This window comes from Bos grunniens, chromosome 9, assembly GCF_055505025.1.
Source record: "Bos grunniens cultivar Pamir isolate PY7600 chromosome 9, Bosgru_T2T1.0, whole genome shotgun sequence".
Lineage (NCBI taxonomy): Eukaryota > Metazoa > Chordata > Mammalia > Artiodactyla > Bovidae > Bos > Bos grunniens.
This window is the reverse complement of record NC_141173.1, coordinates 24,041,589-24,064,292: the sequence shown is the minus strand read 5'-3', so window position 1 is coordinate 24,064,292 and position 22,704 is coordinate 24,041,589. Positions and strand designations below refer to the sequence as shown.

The following is a 22,704-nucleotide window of genomic DNA, read 5'->3' as shown; positions in this document are numbered from 1 at the left end:
CTAAGACAACGTTGTGAAGCAACCCTACTCCAATAAAACTTAAAGGAGAAAAATAAAGATGTGGGAAGGAGGACATGGCATGTTTGAGAGTGGAGGAAAGCGGTGCAGTGGGGACGGGACTTACCCTGGAATACAGGGAGAGAGAGAGCAATTTAAAAGATAATATTTGATGATAGGCCCTTGAGTTTAAGGAATTTGGGTGTCATCATCAAAGCAATCCACTCTGAATTTTGAGCACAGAAGTAGCTGGAGGAAGTTGCTATTTATAAAAATCTGGCAGCTCTGTATCACATGCTTGAGGGGAGCAGAGAGACCAATAGACTTTTTGCAGCCCTAGCAGGAGCGAGACTAATTTCTTTGGCTACAATAATTTTAAATAGTAAAAATGATGTGTGTTAAGTTGCTTCAGTTGTGTCTGACTCTATACAACTCTGTGGACTATAGCCCACCAGTCTCCTTTGCCCTGGGATTCTTCAGGCAAGAATACTGGAGTGGATTGCCATGCCCTCCCTCCAGGGGATAGAACCAGCATGTCTTATGTCTCCTGCACTGGCAGGTGGGTTCTTTACCACTAGTGCCACCTGGGAAGCCCCAGAAATGATAGGAAATAGTAATTAAATGAATACAATGTATTAAAAAAAAAAGATAGTAAGACAGTAGCTTTAATCTTTGGGTCTCTGAGACAGGGAAATACATGTTTTCATTAAAAAAAAATTGCTGAGGTTGCGAGTCAAGAGACTACTTGGCTTTGGAAATGTTCCATGAAGATGATTGAGTTTCAGTAAGCGATCTGGGTTAGACATACAGAATAGATGATTTATAAGAAGGTGTTTGTTTAAGTCTTGAGGAGACAGACTTCACCATGAAGAGGTAGGACCATAACAAACACTGAAAAACCAGACCTGTGCTTAGCATCTTTGTGTTAACAGTTGGTTTGCAACGAAACATAGCCCCTATTCAGTCTTTTGCACTATTCAGTCTTCGCACTAGTTTATTTTCTGATTAAATTTTATAAAACTTTTCTGTTGTATGTCTCCTTAGTTTTAGAACTTGGCATTATTCAAAGATACATACTTAAAGGTATATGTAATGACCTACAGTGTAACAGAAAAGAATCAATCATAAACTTAAAGCTTACTTTAAACATCAGACTCGTCCATATTGTCAGGCAGAGCTGAATGCAAATCTCCCCTCCCCAGCTTACCAGGAACTCAAGGCTTTCCTTATCTAGAAGACTGTACCTTGAGCTTAAATGAAAAGGTATTTGTAAGTTACATTCATCCAACAAATATTTGCTGAGTACTTAATAGATTCTTTGGGAATATCATGAGTTTAATTTTGAAATTTTCAATTTGAGGTTTGTTCAAGTGAAATTATCCAGCTGATCATGAGATTTATAAGTTTGAAATTCACAGGATTAGACTAGAAACTTACATTTGGTAGTCACTGTACATAGTGATTAAAACTATGAGTAGGATCGTATCTGTTGGGACACACACACACACACACACCATGCTATAAACCAAGGACAGAGTCATGGGAAACACCAGTGTTTGCATGCTAAGAATTCCCTAAGGGAGAAAGAAGAAATGATCAGTACTTTGGGGGAAGGCGGAGAAGGCAATGGCAACCCACTCCAGTACTCTTGCCTGGAAAATCCCATGGACGGAAGAGCCTGGTAGGCTGCAGTCCATACGGTCGCTAAGAGTCAGACACTACTGAGTGACTTCACTTTCACTTTCCACTTTCATGCATTGGAGAAGGAAATGGCAACCCACTCCAGTGTTCTTGCTTGGAGAATCCCATGGACGGAGAAGCCTGGTGGGCTGCAGTCCTTGGGGTTGCACACAGTCGGACACGACTGAAGCGACGCAGCAAAGCAAAGCAAAGAGAAAGGCATGATATCACAGAAGCCTAGGGAACAGAGTTTCAAGCAAAAAGAAACAGAATTAGCAGAAGTGCAGCAAAGAGCTCTAGTCAATTAAGGTTTGAAAACAATGTTCCTTGGATTTTTATTTCAGAAGTACTGTAATTTTAGAGCACACAATTTTAGTAGAGTTGTGAGGGCAGAAGGTAAATGACAGAGGATGGAGAACAATGTCAACTATAAACTGTTATTTCATGTACATTAAAAGGAAAGGATAGGAAAAACTTGGGGTCAAGACTTCTCATTTCTACCTCTAATGAGAAGCTCAAAATCAGCTGTTGATAAAGAGGAAGGAACTTGTCCAGAAGAATGTTGTTGTTGTTCAGTTGCCAAGTTGTGTCCGACTCTTTGTGACCCCATGGACTGCAGCACGCCAGGCTTCCCTGACCCTTACTGTCTCCCAGAGTTTGCCCAAGTTCATGTCCATTGAATTGGTGATGCCATCCAACCATCTCATCCTCTGTCACCCCCTTCTCCTTTTGCCATCAATCTTTGCCAGCATCAGGATCTTTTCCAGTAAGTCAGCTATTCGATCAGGTGGCCAAAGTGTTGGAGCTTCAGCTTCAGCATCAGTCCCTCCAATGAATATTCCTTTAGGATTGACTGATTTGATCTCCTTACAGTCCAAGGGACTCTCAAGAGCCTTCTCCAGCATCACAGTTCGAAAGCTTTAGTTTTGCAACACTCTGTCTTCTTTATGGTTCAGCTCTCACAACTGTGCATGACTGTTGGAAAAACCAAAGCCTTGGCTATATGGACTTTGGTGGCAAAGCGATGTCTTTGCTTTTTAACATACTGTCTAAGTTTGTCATAGCTTTCCTGCCAAAAAGCAATCGTCTTCTGATTTCATGGCTGCAGTCACCATCCGTAGTGATATTAGAACCAAGAAGAGGACGTGCGTCACTGCTTCCACCCTTTCCCCTTCTGTTTGCCATGAAATAATGGGACTGGATGCCATGATCTTTGTTTTTTAAATATTGAGTTTTACGCCAGCTTTTTCACTCTTCTCCTTCACCTTCATCAAGAGGTTCTTTCTTTGGTTTCTCTTCAGTTTTTGCCATTAGAGTGGTATCACCTGCCTATCGGAGGTCCAGAAGAATGCATTGTAATAGCTAGGAGAAAGGGAACTAATTAAGAAAGAAGGGATGAAAATGTGGGCACTGGTGATGAGTTACCTTGAGCAGGAAGAGGAACACCTTGTTGACTGATGCCTGAAGGGTAGTGCTGAAGACAGAGACGTGGGGTGCAGTGGGGGGAGAATAGTTGAGGGAGGTAGTGTGTTATGCCCTCATTATGCCCGAAAGTAGGAGAAAGTAAAGAGGTCAGGATTTTAAAGGACTGGCAAAGATTAGGAATAGTCTTTGGGTACAGTGGAAGTGGAAGCTGACCAAGGACAAATAAAAGGAATCACACAAATAGAATGGCAGTGAGAGTCTAGCCGAGATTGGAGAGTACGTATCTCTAAATCACCTACCAAGGAGGTTCCTGCCTACAAGGCTTTCCCTGGCAGTTCTCAGATACATGCGATATCAATGGTGGTAATTTCCCTTGCCATAGATGGCTAGGCTATGGATGGTCGTAAAAAGGTTCAAACAGGTTAATTTCAGAAATAAAAACCCTAGAACCCTAGGCTAGAATTTTTATGGTTTCCAACATAAAATTCTGACTTTGTCTTTCGCTACACCCTTACATGTACCAAATATGACATTTTAGCCAAATAAGGCTTCTTGCTGTTTTTTTTAAAGATTTTTTTTGTTTCCTAAATTTCACTTCAATTACTTTGCTTCTGCTATTTACTCAGCTTATGAAACCCTACATCTCTTTTGAAATCATGAGGTGATTAAAACTCAATTTGTTACCTGGTTTGTAAGCCCAGTAAGGGATGTTGCCTGTCTTCTCAGCATCTGTTATACCACTTCTATATTACTTTTCATGTACTTCCATATATTTCAGAGTATCTTAGTTTCTACTAACTTTTAAATTTCTGAACTGCAGGTACCATATTTTTGTCATCTTTGTAGCTTGTCACAGTGCCAGTGAAATGCTTTTTCTGTAGTAAGCATGTAGTAAATATTTACTGAACTTACACTGTATTTCACATTTGTACTAAGTAGCAAGATGGGACCTTTAAAAGAAGATAATGTGTTGCCTTTTCTGTAGGCTAGTGAACTGAACTGAACTGATAGGCTAGTTTTAAAGGTTTATTTTTAAATGTTTTTTCATTAACTTCTTCTAATGTGAATGTTTTGTCCCACAGGTATGGCATGAACTGCCTTATTCAGTTTGAAGATTTTGCCAATATAAATGCATTTCGGCTCCTGAGAAAGTATCAAAACCAGTATTGCACATTCAATGATGATATCCAAGGTAATCAGATTTTCACTGCATATGGATCAAAAACAATGTGCCTTGATATTAGTTCATAATTTTATAAGGATTCAGATTTAATAAGAAATGTGCACTAGACACCTATGAAATGCCAGGAATTGTGTTTGATGATGTCACACATTGTTTCTCATTGAATTCTGCATATTTGAGACTCTGACTTTAGAAAGTACTGTATTCTGCATGAGCTGGAGAAAGAGTGCTCTAGAATCTGATAAAACCCCCAGGGATTATGGCTGAACAAAGAATGAAATGTATGAAAATATATTATTCATTGTGTAAAATGAAGAGTGTATACACTTCTCTCTTCAACCTTCATCTCAATCAGCCACAGTTTCTAAGCATCGCCACAACAGAAGCTGCCTTTGTATACAGCGTGTGCCAGATTCTGCTGTTTGTCTTTGATTGATTATAGATTTTTGGCTACCTGCTTTTGTCTGAGTTGTTTTATTTTTCTCTAAGCTTTGTTTTGCTCCTTTCTCTAGATCCACCTCCCCCAAAGTACTTCCCCAAATCCAAAACCTCCCAGTGAGAATCTTATTCTTCCTGTTTCATGAAGGGCAGGTAGAATAAAAGCACAGGCAGAGAGTCAAAGGAGAAACACCTGATGAGTTCTGACAACTTAAAAGATCACACTTAGACTTCCATTTCACTAATCACAATGAACATTTTTCCGTATTGACCTTACTTGGATTCTCAGCAGCTTTTAACATTGTGGACCCCACTCTCTTCCTTGACATACTCTCTTCTGTTAATTTCCGTGTCACAGACCCCCACTGACTTTCTTCCTACCTTTCTGAATTTTTGCTTCCCCCCGCCCCCCAAGTTTCATCCCTTACTGACTAGCTATTAGATGACAGAACACTTCAGCATGCAGTGCCAGGCCCTTTTCTCTTTGTTTTGTGTTATATGTTGGGTATATACTCCAGGGTCACACACTGCATTAGCAGATTTATATCTCTAGCCCAGACTTCTTTGAGTTCTAGGTCCATATACCCATTGGGTTATTTTAAACTTTCACTAGGAGTTGGGCATGACTGAGCGATTTCATTTTCACTTTTCACTTTCATGCATTGGAGAAGGAAATGGCAACCCACTCCAGTACTCTTGCCTGGAGAATCCCAGGGATGGGGGAGCCTGGTGGGCTGCTGTCTATGGGGTCACACAGAGTCGGACATGACTGAAGCGACTTAGCAGCAGCAGCAGCAGCAGCAGCAGGGATATCTCAAAGTTATCTCCTACTCAGCCTCCCCACCATCAAACTCTTATTTCCCCACCAAACTTGACCTTCTTTGTGTATTCTCTGTCTCCATGAATTCCTGATGTCTCTCTCTTCTTCACCTCTCTCTGCCAAATATAGCCCATTACTCATCCTCCTGACTTTTAGCACTAAGTTGTATAGAGAAGGAAGTGAAGATGTAAGGACAGGTAGATAGGGCAAAAGGGTCTAGATTCCCTATCTTTAATAAAGTTAAAGACTAGGTATAAGGGGGATAATTGAATAAAGAACTGAAAAGGTAGAAGGTTACAGACCATGTTGAGTGAGTTATTCTAATATAGGTCTTCCAAGAAGAATTAGTTCTGAGTGATGGTAAGAACCAAGATACAACTTATGATGGGAGGAAGACAGCCAAAGGGGAGTAAGATGAATGCCATTGAAATTGATGGGATCCAAGAAAAGTTTAAATGTAAAAGGAGGATAATATTTCTCTCATAGAGTTTTTATTGTGGACAAAATAGTGATTTGTGAAAATACTCTATCAACTGAAATATACTGTATAAATATAATTTTTAAAATTTGCTATGCTTAAGTTCTTTAGTATAACATAGCTATGTAAATATAATGTCTCTTTACATTTTGAACCATACCAACGTAATTGGTCTAATCTTTCTTTTCCTAACATCCTTTGTGATGCCAATTATATAATTTATCATCATTTTTATGACAAAGATGCTTATGTTATTTCAGTTTTCTTCTTTTTGTATTCATTTTTTGAGTGTTTATGAGAAGTGAATGTGTAGAGGATTTCAGAGAGGAAATGAAAGCAGTCTAATGTGCTACTGCTCTAATCTGAAAATGCAGTGTATAGTGATAGAATGCTTTTGATGCTATAGACAAAGGCTTTGTAGACCAGTGTCTCTTAGTCACTTACCTGTTCATTTCCTTGTTGCCTCTAAAGTAGCCACCAGTTAAACTGTTAAACAAACCTATCCTGTCCTTTCTTTAACATTCTCTTTCAATTTTGGAGTCTCACAGAAATGTCTGTGTAGAAGTTAAAAACCAGGATTGTATAATCTTGAATCATTTTGCAGAATTAATAGGTATCAGAGTTCGGGTTAAGGAAAAGAACGTGAAATCCAAGTCATCAAACAAAACGAGCAATTAAGAATTAGGTTCAGCATTTCTGTCAACTGTTGTCAAGAATTTAGGAGTCAAGCCTTGGGCTGCCTCAGAATTAAAGTCAGGAGCATAGGAAATAAGAGACAGATGCCAAGCCAAGACCAAGAGCACTACATGTGGAATTGCCCTGAGAATTCACTGCAGAATATTCCCCACAGCAGGTCACCACTGCGGAGGCATTAAATGACTAGTTTTTCACCCCAGCTAATCCGTCTTCAAATATAATCTGCACACACATAGTCTACATTATCTCTGTATAGGTGTTTTCATGTCCTGCAGCCTTAGCCAACAGAAAGTTAGGTTTGAGAAAATGGGACTAATCTCTGACTCGAGAAAACTTCTGGCAAGTTACTGAGGTTCTGCCTAGCCATGACCAAACTATTTTGTGCTTTCTTCTTCATCCCGAAATAGTGTCCTTAGTGACACATCTTTGCCATATGTTTCTATTTTACCTTTTTAACCTTATGTTTTTACCGTTTTGCCCACAAATGTAATACTTTCCTCACTGTGGGCATAGAAATTGCATTCTAGTGCCAATGAAAATAGTTATGTAACTATTACAGCCTTACCATGTAAATAAATGCTTTTAACTATACCCTTGGGGGGACTTTTTTCTTAACAGATGTGTTATTGAAATGTATTAGCTTTTTATGAAAAGTATTTGATTTTTAAAAAATACTTAAATTCTAGTATATTAATGATCTAAGATAATGTTAAATGATAAAGATTTTGGTTCAACTGTTATTTAGACCTTCATGCATTAGAGTTGTAAATTATTGCCAACTAGAAAAAATGTGCAAATTAAATCTATTAAGGAATGGATATTTAATAATACAATATGGAAACCATCAAATTTCAGCAAATTCAGATCAAAAGAATGAAGTTTCATCCTCTGGTCATTTAAAATCATCTACAAAAAAGAGATTTTTCTTCCCATAATACCCTCTCTGGAATGTCTATGTTCTGACTTGACATTTCTAAGTATTTTGCATAGAAATTTTTGCCATGATAAACTAGTGATGACTAGTGATAAACTAGTTAGGATTTTTTTTTTTTAAATAAGGTAATCTTGTACCAAATACTTTGATCATTGTAAAGATCAAAGATAGACGTGGTAGAACATTTTGCAAAAGAAGGAATACCATTGGCCTGAAAACATGTTTTAAAGTTTAACCACACTAGGTTTTAAAAAGCATATTAGACGGCAAATGAGATACTCATTTTCTCTGTCAAGGTGGCAAAGATTTTTCTTGTAATCCCAACTGTTAATGATGCTTTAAACAATGAACATTCTTTTACATCGATAGTTGAGAATATAAATTGGTACAACTCTTGAGGAGTCAATATGTGTCAAAAACCTTAGTCATAGGCAGATCTTTGATCCAAGATTTCTATTTTTAGAAATTTATCCTCAGTAAATGAAGGTGTATGAAACAAATGTACAAAGATTTTTAGTTTGCTGCTACTGCTGCTAAGTCGCTTCAGTCGTGTCCGACTCTGTGCGACCCCATAGACGGCAGCCCACCAGGCTCCCCCATCCCTGGGATTCTCCAGGCAAGAACACTGGAGTGGGTTGCCATTTCCTTCTCCAATGCATGAAAGTGAAAAGTGAAAGTGAAGTCACTCAGTCGTGTCCAACTCTTCGCGACCCCATGGACTGCAGCCCCCCAGGCTCCCCCATCCATGAGATTTTCCAGGCAAGAGTACTGGAGTAGGGTGCCATTGCCTTCTCTGATTTTTTTTTTTTTAGTTTATATATTTGTTTATTTTAAAAATTGAGATATGGTTGACATATAACATTGTATTAGTTTTAGATATAGAATATAATGGTGTGACGTGTGTATTTATTGCTAAATGATCACCGCATTAAGTTAAGTTAACATCCATCACCACATATAATTACAAATTATTTCTTTCTTGTGATCAGAACTTTTAAAATCTACTCTTGTGCCAACTTTCAATGTACAATGTTATTAACTTGGTCATTATGAGGTGTTACATCCCCAGAACTTATTTGTCTTATAACTGGAGGTTTGTGCCTTTTTGACTTCCTTCACACATTTTTGCACAACCCCCACCAATCTGTTCTCATATCTATGAGTTTGGTTTTTGTTTTAGATTCCACACATAAATGAGATGATACAGTGTAAGTCTTTCTCTGTTTGACTTATTTCACTTAGTATAATGCCCTCAAGGTCTATCCTTATTGACACAAATGATAAGAGTTTCTTTCTTTTTTTTAGTGTTCAATAATATATATGTATCTACTTCAAATTTTCTTTGCCAGTTCATTTGTCAGTGGACACTTGGGTTGTTTCCATGTTTTGGCAATTGTAAATAATGCTGCCATGAACATATATGAGCCTCCCAAGTGGCACTAGGGGTAAAGAACTCGCCTACCAATGCGGGGGACATAAGAGACCGGGGCTTGATCCCTGGGCTGGGAAGATCCCCTGGAGGAGGGCATGGCAACCCACTCCAGTATCTTTTGCCTGGAGCATCCCACCGACAGAGGAGCCTGGTAAGCTACAGTCCATAGGGTCACAAAGAGTCAGGCACGACTGCAGTGACGTAGCACAAACATAGAAGGGCATATATTTTTCAAGACAGTGATTTCATTTCCTGTAGCTAAATACTCAGGAGTGGAATTACTGGGTCATGTGGTAGTAATTCTAGTTTTAATTTTTTGAGGAACCTCTGTACTGTTTTCCATAGTGACTGCAACAGTTTTCATTCCCACCAACAGTACACCAGCATTCTCTTTTCCCCACATCCCTGCCAACACTTGTTATTTTTTTTTTCTTTTTTTGAATACCAGAAATTAAGTTTATTCAGGAATAGAAGAGGAATTGCAATTTGGGAAACACATGCTGTAGCAAGCTACAGGCAGTTCCCTTGTCTATTTGATAACAGCCATTCAATCAGGTATGATGTGATATCTTGTTTTGGTTTTGAATGGCATTTCCCTGATGGTTAGTGATGTTGAGCACTGTTTCATGTACCTACTAGCCATTTGTATGTCTGCTTTGGAAAAATGTCTATTTAGGTAAAGATATTTGTTGCACTGTTGTATTTATGGTGAAAATCATAAACCTTTTAAATATCAAAAAAATACAGATTTGGTTAAATAATCATCACATGTTCATACTATGCAATATTTTAACTATGCAAAATAATATTTTAAAATATATTATTGATGTGGTAAGATACTCACAAAATATTTTGTGATAAAAAGTATATTAAAATAATAAGTATGGCATGAAATATTTTTTATAAATTAAATTTTTCTTGAATTTCCATATATCAGGTATAGAAGAAATTTGTGAGACTGTACATCAGAATGTTGAAAGTTATCATACCTAGACAATGGGATTATAGGTGACTTATTTATTATTAAGGTTAGCCAAAAAGTTCTTTTGGATTTTTCTGTAAGATATTATGGAAAAACCTGAGCAAATGTTTTGGTAACCCAATATTATTTATTATCTGTGCCATTATCAACTTTCTGCCAGTATTCTTTGAGTTAAGTAGGAGAAGAGTAAACATCCATTGAATCTTCTTTTCCATATGGTACCCCTGTGCTCTTTTCCCTGGTAGCTTGCAGTAATGACTGGTGTCTTACAGTCTGGGCACTCTCTAGAGATTAAACCTCTAGTTGCTTTCTAAACTTCCAGTGTGTTGGGGGAGCCATTAGGAGAGGAAAATAGATCTGGGTTCAAGCTACTTCTTAACAAATTTTGGGGCAGCTTCCTGTGCGTAGTCTTTCTTTTTCTCCCCACTTCCAGAGGTACTTGGTGCCTCCTACACCCAGGCCTTTTTAGAGTTTTGCAGTTTGCTTCTTAGCAGCCCTCACGACTGGCCAAGAATTCACCTTTCTCTACTAATTCAGTTACCATTTGCCCTTTGGGCTTCCGGCTTCTGAAATTGTCTTTGTGTTCTCTTCTGCTAGCCTCTGATTTTTAAAGGTCTTTTTTCTGTTATTTTAGTAGAGCTTGTTGATGGGAAGGAAAGTTAAAGTATGTGTTCAGTCTCTGATTTTGCACTGTTAGCCCTGCCTCCCTGTCTCTGCACTTGCTTTTCCTGAATAGTGTATCCTCCTGCCCAGGGTCCTGTACCTCTCACAGTCATCCTTCACTTCTGTGCTCAGGTGGTGAAAGAAAGTGAAAGTGAAAGTGAAGTCGCTCAATCGTGTCTGACTCTTTGCGACCCCATGGACTGTAGCCTACCAGGCTCCTCCCTCCATGGGATTCTCCAGGCAAGAGTACTGGAGTGGGTTGCCCTTTCCTTCTCCAGGGGCTTTTCCTGACCCAGGGATCGAACCCTGGTCTCCCACATTCCAGGCAGACGCTTTAACCTCTGATATCCCTGCCTGTAAAGTCGTATCCGACTCTCTGCGACCCCATGGACTAGCCTGCCAGGCTCCTCTGTCCATGGGATTTCCCAGGCAAGAATACTGGAGTGGGTTGCCATTTCCTTCTCCAGGGGCTCTTTCCCACCCAGGGACTGAACCCACGTCTCCAGCATTGCAGGCAGATGCTTTACTGTCTGAGCCACCAGGGAAGCCTGCTAAACATCCCTGCTTAAAGTAATTTACCCATCCTCCTCCACCTTCTAGTTCTCATACTTCACCTGATCTATGTGTTTAGTAAAGCACATGAGCATTATAAGTATTTGATTACAAACCCACTCCAGTGTTCTTGCCTGGAGAATCCCAGGGACGGGGGAGCCTGGTGGGCTGCCATCTATGGGGTCACACAGACTGAACACAACACGACTGAAGTGACCTAGCAGCAGCAATCCTTCTCCGGACTTCCTGGTGGCTCAGTGGTAAAGAATCCACCTGCCAATGCAGGAGATGTAGGTTTGATCCCTGGGTTGGGAAGACCCCCCTGGAGAAGGAAGTGGCAACCCACTCCAGTAACCTTGCCTGGGAAATCCTATGGACAGAGGAACCTGGCAGGCTACAGTCTATGCAGTCACAAAAAGAGTCAGATATAACTTAGCGACTAAATGAAAACAACAACAAGTCTTCTCTACTAGTTTTATATAGTAATTCTAATCAAATTAACAAACAAATTGCATGAATAGAAGTAATTATTCCTTTCATAAAAGTTAAGACTGATGTTTAATAACCACAGCAGAAGGACAGCATAACTGGTGATTTCTTTTCACGTTAAAGTTGTATACAAATATGAATAGAAGTTTTTATACTTTTAAGGTTGACTCTCTTTAGTATCTTGCTAACAATGTTAAATATTACATACTCTTTAAAAGTGATAGTACAAAAGATAAACTTTAACTGTCTTTGATTTACTAAAAGTTTATTTTTCAAGCTCAAAGCAAAAATTATTTTGAACAATTTATTGTGGAGGCTCACATGTTTGTATAATATCAATTTACCACATTTACTCCCTTGATTGCAGTGAAGTTTAAATCAAAATAGCACTAGGAGGTAGGACCAGGTTATGTATAAGAATCATGTTCAAGTTCACCTTTTGGGAGTACTAAAAATGTCTTTCTAGTTTTGTTAATTTTGTAAAGAGAAGCTTAAATGTTTCATTATGTCCTCAGGAAATATTATAGATATACTTGTAAAAATATAAGGCTCTGATATCCAGTATAGATGGAGACTTATTTTGCCTTATTTGGGGTAATATAGTTGAACTTAAAACACTTTGATCCTTACTACAGAATGATGTAGCATGACCATATAAAAATAAGTCACGCATTCTAGCTAGTATCTTTTGGAATACTTTATTCTATCTATCCTCAAATGCCCAGTTCTATTTAAAAATCAAAGCAAGAATACAAATACATTGATTGCTGATGTTACATGAACTTTGAGTGTTCAGTTGGTTAAAACTTGGGGTGGTGGCAAAATTTGTAGAACCCCCTAAAGTTTTATAATGTCAGCGATGGAAGGGAGCTTAGAGTCCCTCAAATTCAAACTTCTGGCCAATGTAGCTGCTAAGCTGCTAAGTCACTTCAGTCGTGTCCAGCTCTGTGTGACCCCATAGACGGCATCCCACCAGGCTCCCCCGTCCCTGGGATTCTCCAGGCAAGAACACTGGAGTGGGTTGCCATTTCCATAGCATAAAATGCTATTTGTAAGTGTTCATCTAGTGACTGGAGAGTTATACCTCTTTCATTAAAATTTTCTTTTCACCTGTTTAACAACTCTAGTGAATCTATCTCTTTTTTAAAATTAAAAAAAAAAATTTTGTGCCACATGGCATGCAGTATCTTAGTTCCCCATCAGGGATAGAACCTGCACCCCCTGCAGTGGAAGCACAGAGTCCTAACCGCTGGAGCCACTGACCGCCAGGGAAGTCCCAAATCTACCTTGATGTGTGAGACAAATATCATTCTTAATCCTGCCATGGTATCTTTCCTCAGTATTTTACTCAGGCTTTCACTCTAAATAACATATAGATCAGTATTTTACTCAGGCTTTCATTCTAAATAACATATAGAAGAGTGGCTTTTATGTAATGTGTGACTTTCACAATTCATAATTTGTTGCATGGTAGCTCAAAATTGCAAGCCTTTAATTTTTGTGTTCCTAAATGAAAAACATGCAAGAGACACACAGGTCTTCAGCAATGATCATTTATTGTGATCTTATTTGTAACTACCAAATTCTGTAAGAAAGAAACAACCAAAAGATTGAAAAGAACATATCTACTGATGGTGAAATGTTGAATGCCAATTTGGTAGCTGGCATACATAACACTTCATCACTATGTCATTCATCAAATCTATTCTAATCTGATTTTCATTGTTGTTGTTTTTAACCAAATGAGGGAGTTTAAAGTTTCACTGGGCTTTACTACCCTTCTGAGTGATCTAGGAATCATAGGTAGAGTGTTACTTTAGAGGAGTAAATTGTAGATACTACTTTCTGTAGTACTGCAGAAAGCTGCCGAGTTTTATTTCAGATGTGAACCATAAAGAAGCTGAGCCATGTAATTATGTTCAAAGCAAAAGAAACACTCTGTGATCTATGAAAGTTTAAATGGCAAAGTAATAAAAGTAGATCTGGTGAAGTTTCTACTACTATGAGGCATGATGAGAAACGGTCAGTTTTTATACTAAATAAATTTTGTGTTAATTTTGTCTAGTATCTTTGAGATTCACCAATGATTTATCATAAATAGGAGGCTGATCAAAGACTGTGCTGACCTCAGATTTTCATTGCTATTAAGTGTTAGTTTTTCCAGTTGAAAATCAAAACATTTAAATTTTCTAATGGCATCTAGTTCTTTTTATCTCATACATTGAATGGTTTTATAGCTAAGGACACTGATGGACACAATGATTTTTCTAAATTCGTTCAACTAGTAAACAGATTGAGCTGGAAATCTACCGGAGAATCCAAACCTCGTGTTCTTTTTAATTAATTAATGTACTTATTTATTTTTAAGTTGAAGTATAGTTTACAGCATTGTGTTAACTGCTGCTGTACAGCAAAGTGATTCAGTTATATGTATACTGATGTATATATATTCTCTTTTTAAATGTTCTTTTTCATTATAGCTTATCATAGGATACTGAATTTAATTCTCTGTGCTATACTGTAGGACCTTGTCTACCCATTCTGTATATAAAGATGACAGCTGCTAAGCCTACCCTCCCACTCCACCCCTCCCCTAACTTTCTCCCCCTCGGCAGCCACCAGTCTGTTCTCTGTGTCTGTGAGTCCATTGCTGTTTCATTGATAGGTTCATTTGTGTTATATTTTAGATTTCCACATATAAGTGATGTCATATGGGATTTGTCTTTCTCTTTCTGACTTACTTCACTTAGTATGATCATCTCTAGTTGCATCCATGTTGCTGCAGATGGCGTTATCTTGTTCTTTCTAATGTCTGAGTAGCATTCTATTATACATGCACGCGTGTGCACGCGTGTGCACGCGTGCACACACACACACACTGTATCTTCTGTATCCATTCATTTGTCGATGAACATTTAGGTTGCTTCCATGTTTTGGTTGTTGTCAGTAGTGATGCTAGGAGCATAGAAATGCATGTATCTTTTTGAATTATAGTTTCATCTGGATATATGCCCAGGAGTGGGATCGCTGGATCATGTGGTAATTCTGTTTTTAGTTTTCTGACAAGCCTCCATTCTGTTTTCTACAGTTGCAACTCCAACTTAACTTTCCTACCAACAGTGTAGGGGGGTTCACTTTTTTCCACATCCTCTCCAGCATTTCAAACCCCAGGTTCTTAGTCATCACATCACCGAATTCAGTCATAAAACCTTTTTTGGAAAGTGTTCAACCGTAGTAAGTTGCTGTCTTAAAAGACTGATGTCAGTAGCTTGAGGATTTCACATCAGATGCAAGCATGGGTTCAGACAACTGCAGATTCCCTTTCTGAGTCAGTTAACCTGTTGTGTGATGATTTCAAGAAGTGAATATCGATTTGAGGCTTGGGATTCGGGGTACTACAGCACCCGTGTGAGGATCGCTCAGGCTGTCTCTTACTTGTTGCAGGAACAGCATCTGTTGCAGTTGCCGGCATCCTTGCAGCCCTTCGAATAACCAAGAACAAGCTGTCTGATCAAACAGTTCTATTCCAAGGAGCTGGAGAGGTACCTCCCTTATGGAGTGCTTATGTTCTCCTAAACTAGTGAATATAGCATTCATTCTAGTAACTCATGAATTTTAAGTCTGAAGTAGTTCATGAAATTTTTAGTTTATTGAAATTACAGGTTTTATTGAAAGATTCTTTAAGTTTTGAGGCTTATTAATTTTTTACAGGAGACTTTAGAGGCAGAGAGGTATTTTTTGCAGCTATCAATTTGTAAAGTTGTCAGATGTTTCCATGGGTTTTTGTTAGGCATATTTAAGGTGCCATGCATGAACCAAAAATGTTTCCAATGCATGATTAATTATGTATAGAAACCTTTAAGCTGTTACAGCTGGTGCTAACTTTTAGTATCCTCCTGTGTCACATACCAAAATTTTCCTAATTTGACTCACAATTCAGTATGCACATATATAACTATATACAGGATTTTTTAGAAGAAATATTTTGAATCGGAGATTCATCATGCAGTATAACAATTCACATGCGAAAGAACTAAAACATTTTAAATTGTTGGAAGGAGATGGCAGCAATACAAAATAATGCTATATCCATTTAAGAAGCCTTAGATTTTATAATTTAATATGACTATGAATAAATGTATTCCACTGGTAGAAACTATGTATACTATGTTGGGTTTGATTTTACTTGTTCTTAAAGCAAAATCTGTGAAGCTAAAATTTGCATGCCAAGTTATAAATGTGAACGTATTCAGAGTGTAAATCTCAAATTTATTTTCACATCAAAATGAAAGCCAAGGTTAAATTATAGCTCATTAAGGTTTGAGGTTATTTTTTAAAATTTTCGTGAATGTTACATGCTGTACTTAATTTTAGTAAACGTCTTTAAATTTCTGAAGGGTTTTTGTTGAATGCCGCAGGCTAGTTCTTGATACTCAGCAGGAAAGAGGTATTCATGGTTGGATGATCCAAAACTGGCCCTTCTTTGTCCCTGAAAAGGTTTTGGAAATTTCACAGATCATCACCAAATTTATCATATACCAAAGGAGTTGATTCCTTTAATCTTATAAGAAGTCTCACAGTACTTTCTTTGTCCAAATTAGAGAGTAAATAATGCTTGAGAACACACATCTTATGTGTTCTGTTTTGTTGCCTAATTGGTGAAGTTCCCATCCAAATCACCCAGCTTCATTCTTCAAATTCAATTAGCAGAACAATAAGCAATACAGTCCGATAAGCCAGGGTGAGCAGTTCATTATTTTAAATTCAGTATTTTCTTATCAGAGGAAATCTTAATTGTATGAACAGAATTAAAGATACGGAAAACCAAGGATATCACTGGTTTATCTGTGGCTAAATATCAAGCCACATAATAGTGATTCTGTTGTAATAAGAGTAAATAATTGTCATTTAGCATAGTAAACTCTGGGAGTTGGTGATGGACAGGGAGGCCTGGCGTGCTGCAGTCCATGGGGTCACAAAGAGATGGACACTACTGAGCGGCTGAACTGAACTGAACTGAAATGTGACAAAAATACTTTGCTCTTCAAGGTTAAATTACAGCTCATTAAGATCTGGGTTCTTTTTTATTTCTGTGAATTGTTACATGCTGTACTTAACTTTAGTAAAGTTTAAATTGAAGTTTAAAGGAGCTTTGAATGAATATAGCTCTTTGGATTGGTAGAAAAAGCCATTTTGTACTTGTTTATTAACAGTGATGAAATGAGGTAAAATGTAACTCTTGATAAGGGATTATGTAGAACGACTTGAAACATTTTTGTTTTTCAGGCTGCCTTAGGGATTGCACACCTGATTGTCATGGCCATGGAGAAAGAAGGTTTATCAAAGGAGCAAGCCATAGAGAAGATATGGTTGGTTGACTCGAAAGGATTAATAGTTAAGGTAAGAGTTCATCATTTTTAACCAGGTACAGTATTTTAATCAATATGCCATTCTAGATGCCCATCTCTAAGACAACTACTATTTCCACCTACCCCATCCCCAACCCTGTGTTAAAAGAGTGTCTAGGGAAGCCTGGCTTGCTTCCTGACTCAAGGGTTAAACCCAGGTCTTCTGCATTGCATGTGGATTCTTTACCATCTGAGCCATCATGAAAGCCCACAGTGATAGGTTATACTTACCCAAATAAAGGATACTGTGACATGAATTGGGTAGTAGCCTCATAGGTGTAATATACAGGCTTGAAGTTATTTTTATGGCATAGTCGGTAAGGAATCTTCCTGCAATTCAGGAGACCCGGGTTCAATTCCTAGGTCGGGAAGATCCCCTAGAGAAGGAAACGGCAACCCACTCCAGTATTCTTGCCTGGAAAATCCATGGACAGAGGAGCCTGGTGAGCCACAGTCCATGGGGTTGCAAGAGTTGGACATGACTTAGCGACTAAACCACCACCAACAACGTTATTTTCAAAGAACTATAAATAGCATTAAAAGATTCATTATTTAATATTAGGTGAAAATAGGAAAATGTCATATTACATACAACTATTTTGCTTTAAAATTTGAGTTGCATATAAAAATCATAGAAACGGATCGAATACATATGACTTTAAAACCGATTTTAGCGCTTTTATATATATTCCAAATTCTCCTGAGTACTTATTTTTCTTTAAAGCTAGAAAAATGTTCATTTTAAAAAAGATTTAGAGAAATTTTGTTTTAAATGAAACAAAAATATGGTTCATAATTTTTTGTAGCAAATGAGTATCTATAAAGCTGTGAAATAAGACTGAAAGTACCTTTACAACATCTCTTGAGGACCAAATAATAGTCATTTTATTAACAATAAATGACAGTGTAACTGTTTATAGTATACAGGAAATAGTTTTACATTTCTTGGCTTAAAAATTGCTATTGCTTTAAAAAAAATCAGCATAATTGTAAGAAACTGTACACTGTGGCCATATGACATGTCCTGTCACGAAATAAGAACGTTTGCTGAGTGAAGTCATCTGCGGCTCGGGCTTTGTGCTTATTGTGGGGACACTGTAAGGCTCTTAATCTCAGGAGGCTCCCAGCCTCATGGGAAAGACTCAAACAAGCCAACAGTTACAACTCCACAGGACAGTACAGAAATACGTGCTTGTGCCAGGGGTGCACAGGAGGTGGTGCTCCCGCCACACCAGAGAGAGTCACGGGGAGGCTGAGGATGGTTCCGAAGCAAGGTGTCTCTCCAGCTAAGTTTGAAAAGAAGAGTTAGGAGTTGATCTAGAGTCTCCATGGACATCTTCAGCCTCTTACATGCAAAACTGAAACAAGGGAAGTTGAATGGCAGATTCACTCTGAGATCCTGACTGAAGTTACGAATCATGTCTACCACCTCTCTGATATCTTCAGAGCCCTGCTAGTGTCGAGTTACTGGCAGTAAGTGTATTATTAATAAATGAACTAATGACTGAGTGCCTTCCGGACAGAATAAGAGCATTTGCAAAAGAAATTATTTTGAGAAAAATATCTAGGACTAAGACTGAAAGGAATAGAGTGACAGGTGATGAAGGCTCTTCTAAATGCTGAACTTGAGCAGTTTTCAGGCTCTTGTCACTCTGATGGCGTCGCGGAGGATGGACTGAAACGAGGTGAGGCTGAGGAAAGGAAATTAGGTACAAAACCGTTGCATTAATACAGATCAAAGGTAATTGGGGCCTGAAATAAAGCAATGAGTGAAAGATGTTTGATTTGGTAGGTATGTAGGAAATAGGATCGGCATACTTAGTAACCAGTTAAATGCAGAGGGAGGGTTAGAGTAGAGAAAGGAGTCTAGCAGGATGCCTTGGGTGTCTGTGTAAGTGATGTGGCCATTGCTGTTTGTTTGTTTTAAAAGGAATAAAGAACAGGCCCGTTTAAGGGAAAGATAATGAGATCGGTTTTGGACATAGCAAGGTAAAGGTGTCTGTGGAGACCTCAGATAGAGATGTCCCCTTGGCAGTTGAAGAGACAAGACTGATGCTCAGAAAAAGGATTTGGACTCCCAGAGATGGAGATCTGGGGATAATCCACATATATATAGTGGGAGCCACGGGGAAAGCTGTACACACTGTGCTGTACTTCGGGGTGCAATACATTCAAGAATCAAAAAGGTGAAAGCCAATGACTGTGATTTCTAATGACATTTTAATAAGAAATCTTCATAAAAATACATAAATTTTAGCATCTCAAGTAATTTTAACATAGACTTACTGAACTGAGACTCCACATTCCATGGATTACAATACTTAGAATAACGGATTATAGCATGACTAGTATTTGGAATAACTGTGAAGTTGTTGCCTAGACCTAATTCGTCACTCTTATTTCATGTTTTTTACTTGCCAAAGTAAAGAACTGCATATATTCTCCTTGCCAAGATAAATAAAGTTATGTTTAAAAAGATTGTTATATGTTTAATAGTTTTGCACTATTTAATATGAGAAACATATGAAGCTTCAATTCACCACTGTTTTTTCTTTCATATTCTTAAACAGTCAAATTACTATGTTGATTTTTGTGCGAAACTAGTAAATCTTAGAATAATTACTAAATTAGTATAATCTAGCTCTCAATTTTATATGATCTTTCTGTGCTTGTTATCCTTTATCCTTAGCATTTTTACAACCCCTCTTGAGAGCCAATTATAATCATTTCATTAATTTCATTAACTTACAATGCAATTGTTTATAATATATAAAAATTATCTTAATGTGTTAAATAAAAATTTGTATAAGTCAAACTCCTTCAGTTTTTAAAGACATAAAACCAAGAACTAAAAAGTATCACTATGAAGTTAGTGCATTTATGGAGTTTATCATCTCATCATCAGACTAGACAATGATTATTCTAACATGTTTTCTGCTTTCATTTTCAGCATGACATCTGTGGTATTTTCTGTCATTTATTTCACATCCATATATGTTCAATAATATCAGTGTTTTAAATAATTCATCAATATCAGTAAGGTTGATTGAAATGAATTATTTGGTCACTGATAATACTCAGATAGTTTTAGTATCTTATAGCAAGAAACAGATGACATATCTATTTAGCCAACTAATATTAGTATATTTTAATATTAACCAATATTTTCTTTAAATCATTCCAAAATAAAATTAGACGGAGAATAAATACAGTAAAGAAAGGATAAAAGAGGAGCATTGCCAGCATGACTAGGATTTGCATTTCACAGTGATAATTTGGACCATTTTTTAGAGAGGACAAGAAATCACAAAACCTTTTTAGGGAGGACAAGAAATCACAAAACCTTTTTAGGGAGGACAAGAAATCACAAAACAAACCAATCCAGACTTAATCTCTCCCTTAAATAAATACATTTGACTTTCACTAATGAGCCAAATTAGTGCTAAGGCAGAAATCTCAAAAATAAAAAGTGAAGTGTTAATAGATATCATGAAGGATAAACTTCATCTAACCCAGAATAGGACTATAGTATTTTGTTTTTATTTTAATTTTCTTTTGCTCTAGTTTACATAACTCTGTTTTCAATTTTTAAAACAATTTTTTCTTTATAGTTATTTCTTTTAGTTCAGTGTTTGGTTCCAATAAGGCAGAGATAGTGAATAAAAGTACTTTATATGCAACAAGGGTAGTTTTGACAATATAGTTATTTCCTCCCTGAGAGTTTAATTTTTAGGTCTAGAACTTGAAACTCCATGCTGTTTAGAAAAGTTCTCCTTTTCCTTGTTATCTTATCAGAATTTTAGCCCGTAATACTTTCACCACCTTGAATGATGGCTCATATATTTCATACATTGTGGTTTAAAAAAATCTAACTCCTAAGAAATGTTGAAGCTTGGTGAAAAAGATCCAGCTTGCTTTTCTCCCTCCCTCTTTTCCATGTCTTCTAGAGTATGATCGATGTATATGTATATATTAAACAGAGCAGAGGGAGAAGATTATATGCATGAGTCTTTCAGACAGTCAGAAAATTATGGATTTTTAACAATTATTGATTTTTAACAATGCACAGTTAAATATTTTTAAATTACTCAATTAAATATTGATGGAGTTACCCACTTAGTATCTTCAGTTATGGCCACTCTGCACCCCTTTTTTATGCTCTAACATGGAGTGCTTTTGTCACACCATTCATCTTCTTTTAATCTGTTCTGAGATGATGAAACACAGCTCTGCGCTCTTTAGCAAATGCACACACTTACACTGCAACTGAAATATTACTGATAGTGTGCTAGGAAGGTTCTGTCTTCAGATAAAGAGGGGGCCAGATTCAACTCTGAAAAACTAATGACAGTAGTATCAGGCCAGTAAAATGGGGCAGGTTGTCTAAGCAGGCATGCATTCAAGAGTTCTAGTGCCTGGAGAATCCCAGGCACCAGGGAGCCTGGTGAGCTGCCGTCTATGGGGTCACACAGAGGCGGACACGACTGAAGTGACTTAGCAGCAGCAGCAGCAGCAACAGCAGCAGTAGCAGTATCTGTGCTTAGTAAGGAATACATATTTACCAGTGGCAGTGTACAATTGCCTTTTTATACCTCCTGGGAAATGAAATGCTAACTCCGAATCTTGACAGTGTTTGCTGCCTGCCTCCCCCAGGTCCCACCAGCACATAGGTGCTTTTGAAAAAGATAGATAGTTGTTCAGTCTGGTTGTATCTTTTCTACTAAGAATCAGCACAAAACAAGGAGGGTGGGCAGAGACCGAAGAGATAATAATATTTGAAGGAAATTCCTAGATATTCATAGTACATTTGGTATAAGTAGAAACTCCTAAAAAAAGAGAAACACCATAGAATTTGAGGTTCAGTTCAGTCACTCAGTCGTGTCTGACTCTTTGCGACCCCATGAATCGCAGCACACCAGGCCTCCCTGTCCATCATCGACTCCCGGAGTTTACCCAAACTCATATCCATCGAGTTGGTGATGCCATCCAGCCATCTCATCCTCTGTCGTCCCCTTCTCCTCCTGCCCCCAATCCCTCCCAGCATCAGGGTCTTTTCCAGTGAGTCAGCTCTTCGCATGAGGTGGCCAAAGTATTGGAGTTTCAGCTTCAGCATCAGTCCTTCCAGTGAACACCCAGGGTACTTGAGAGAAAAAGTGGCAAATGCAGACAAAAAGCATTTCAGCAAGGGTTCCTGAAAAGGAAGACTAAACAGAAAAAAAAAATCTATATCTACCTCCAGCTGAAGTATTTGGTGTAAAGAAGGTGTATTCCAAATTACATTTTGAAAAGAAGAGAAAAGTGAGCCATTGGTATAGAAAACAGGAGTCCAAAGGTAAAGACATTTGCCTGAATATTACAGATCCAGAGAAGGTCCCATTCCAGTAGTTTTTTAATCTAAACCAGATCAGCACATCAGCTTTGAAAATTGTATAGAAAATACTTGGGAGACCTTTATTTTTGTCTTTTGATTTTTCTGTTCTTGGCAAGTTGAGCCCTTTGGTGATGCTGGTATGCATGATTCCTGGCC

General features: G+C 37.8%; 1 protein-coding gene across 1 annotated transcript in view; it reads left to right on the top strand.

Annotated features, from left to right (window-relative positions):
• Nucleotides 1–22,704, top strand: part of ME1 (malic enzyme 1) — a 220,965-nt gene that overhangs the window by 177,677 nt on the left and 20,584 nt on the right. Inside the window, exons 7-9 of the mRNA XM_086316963.1 lie at nt 4,185–4,294; nt 15,214–15,311; nt 17,056–17,169. Coding sequence (XP_086173089.1) covers nt 4,185–4,294; nt 15,214–15,311; nt 17,056–17,169 — 322 coding nt within the window. The remainder of the gene's footprint in view (nt 1–4,184; nt 4,295–15,213; nt 15,312–17,055; nt 17,170–22,704) is intronic.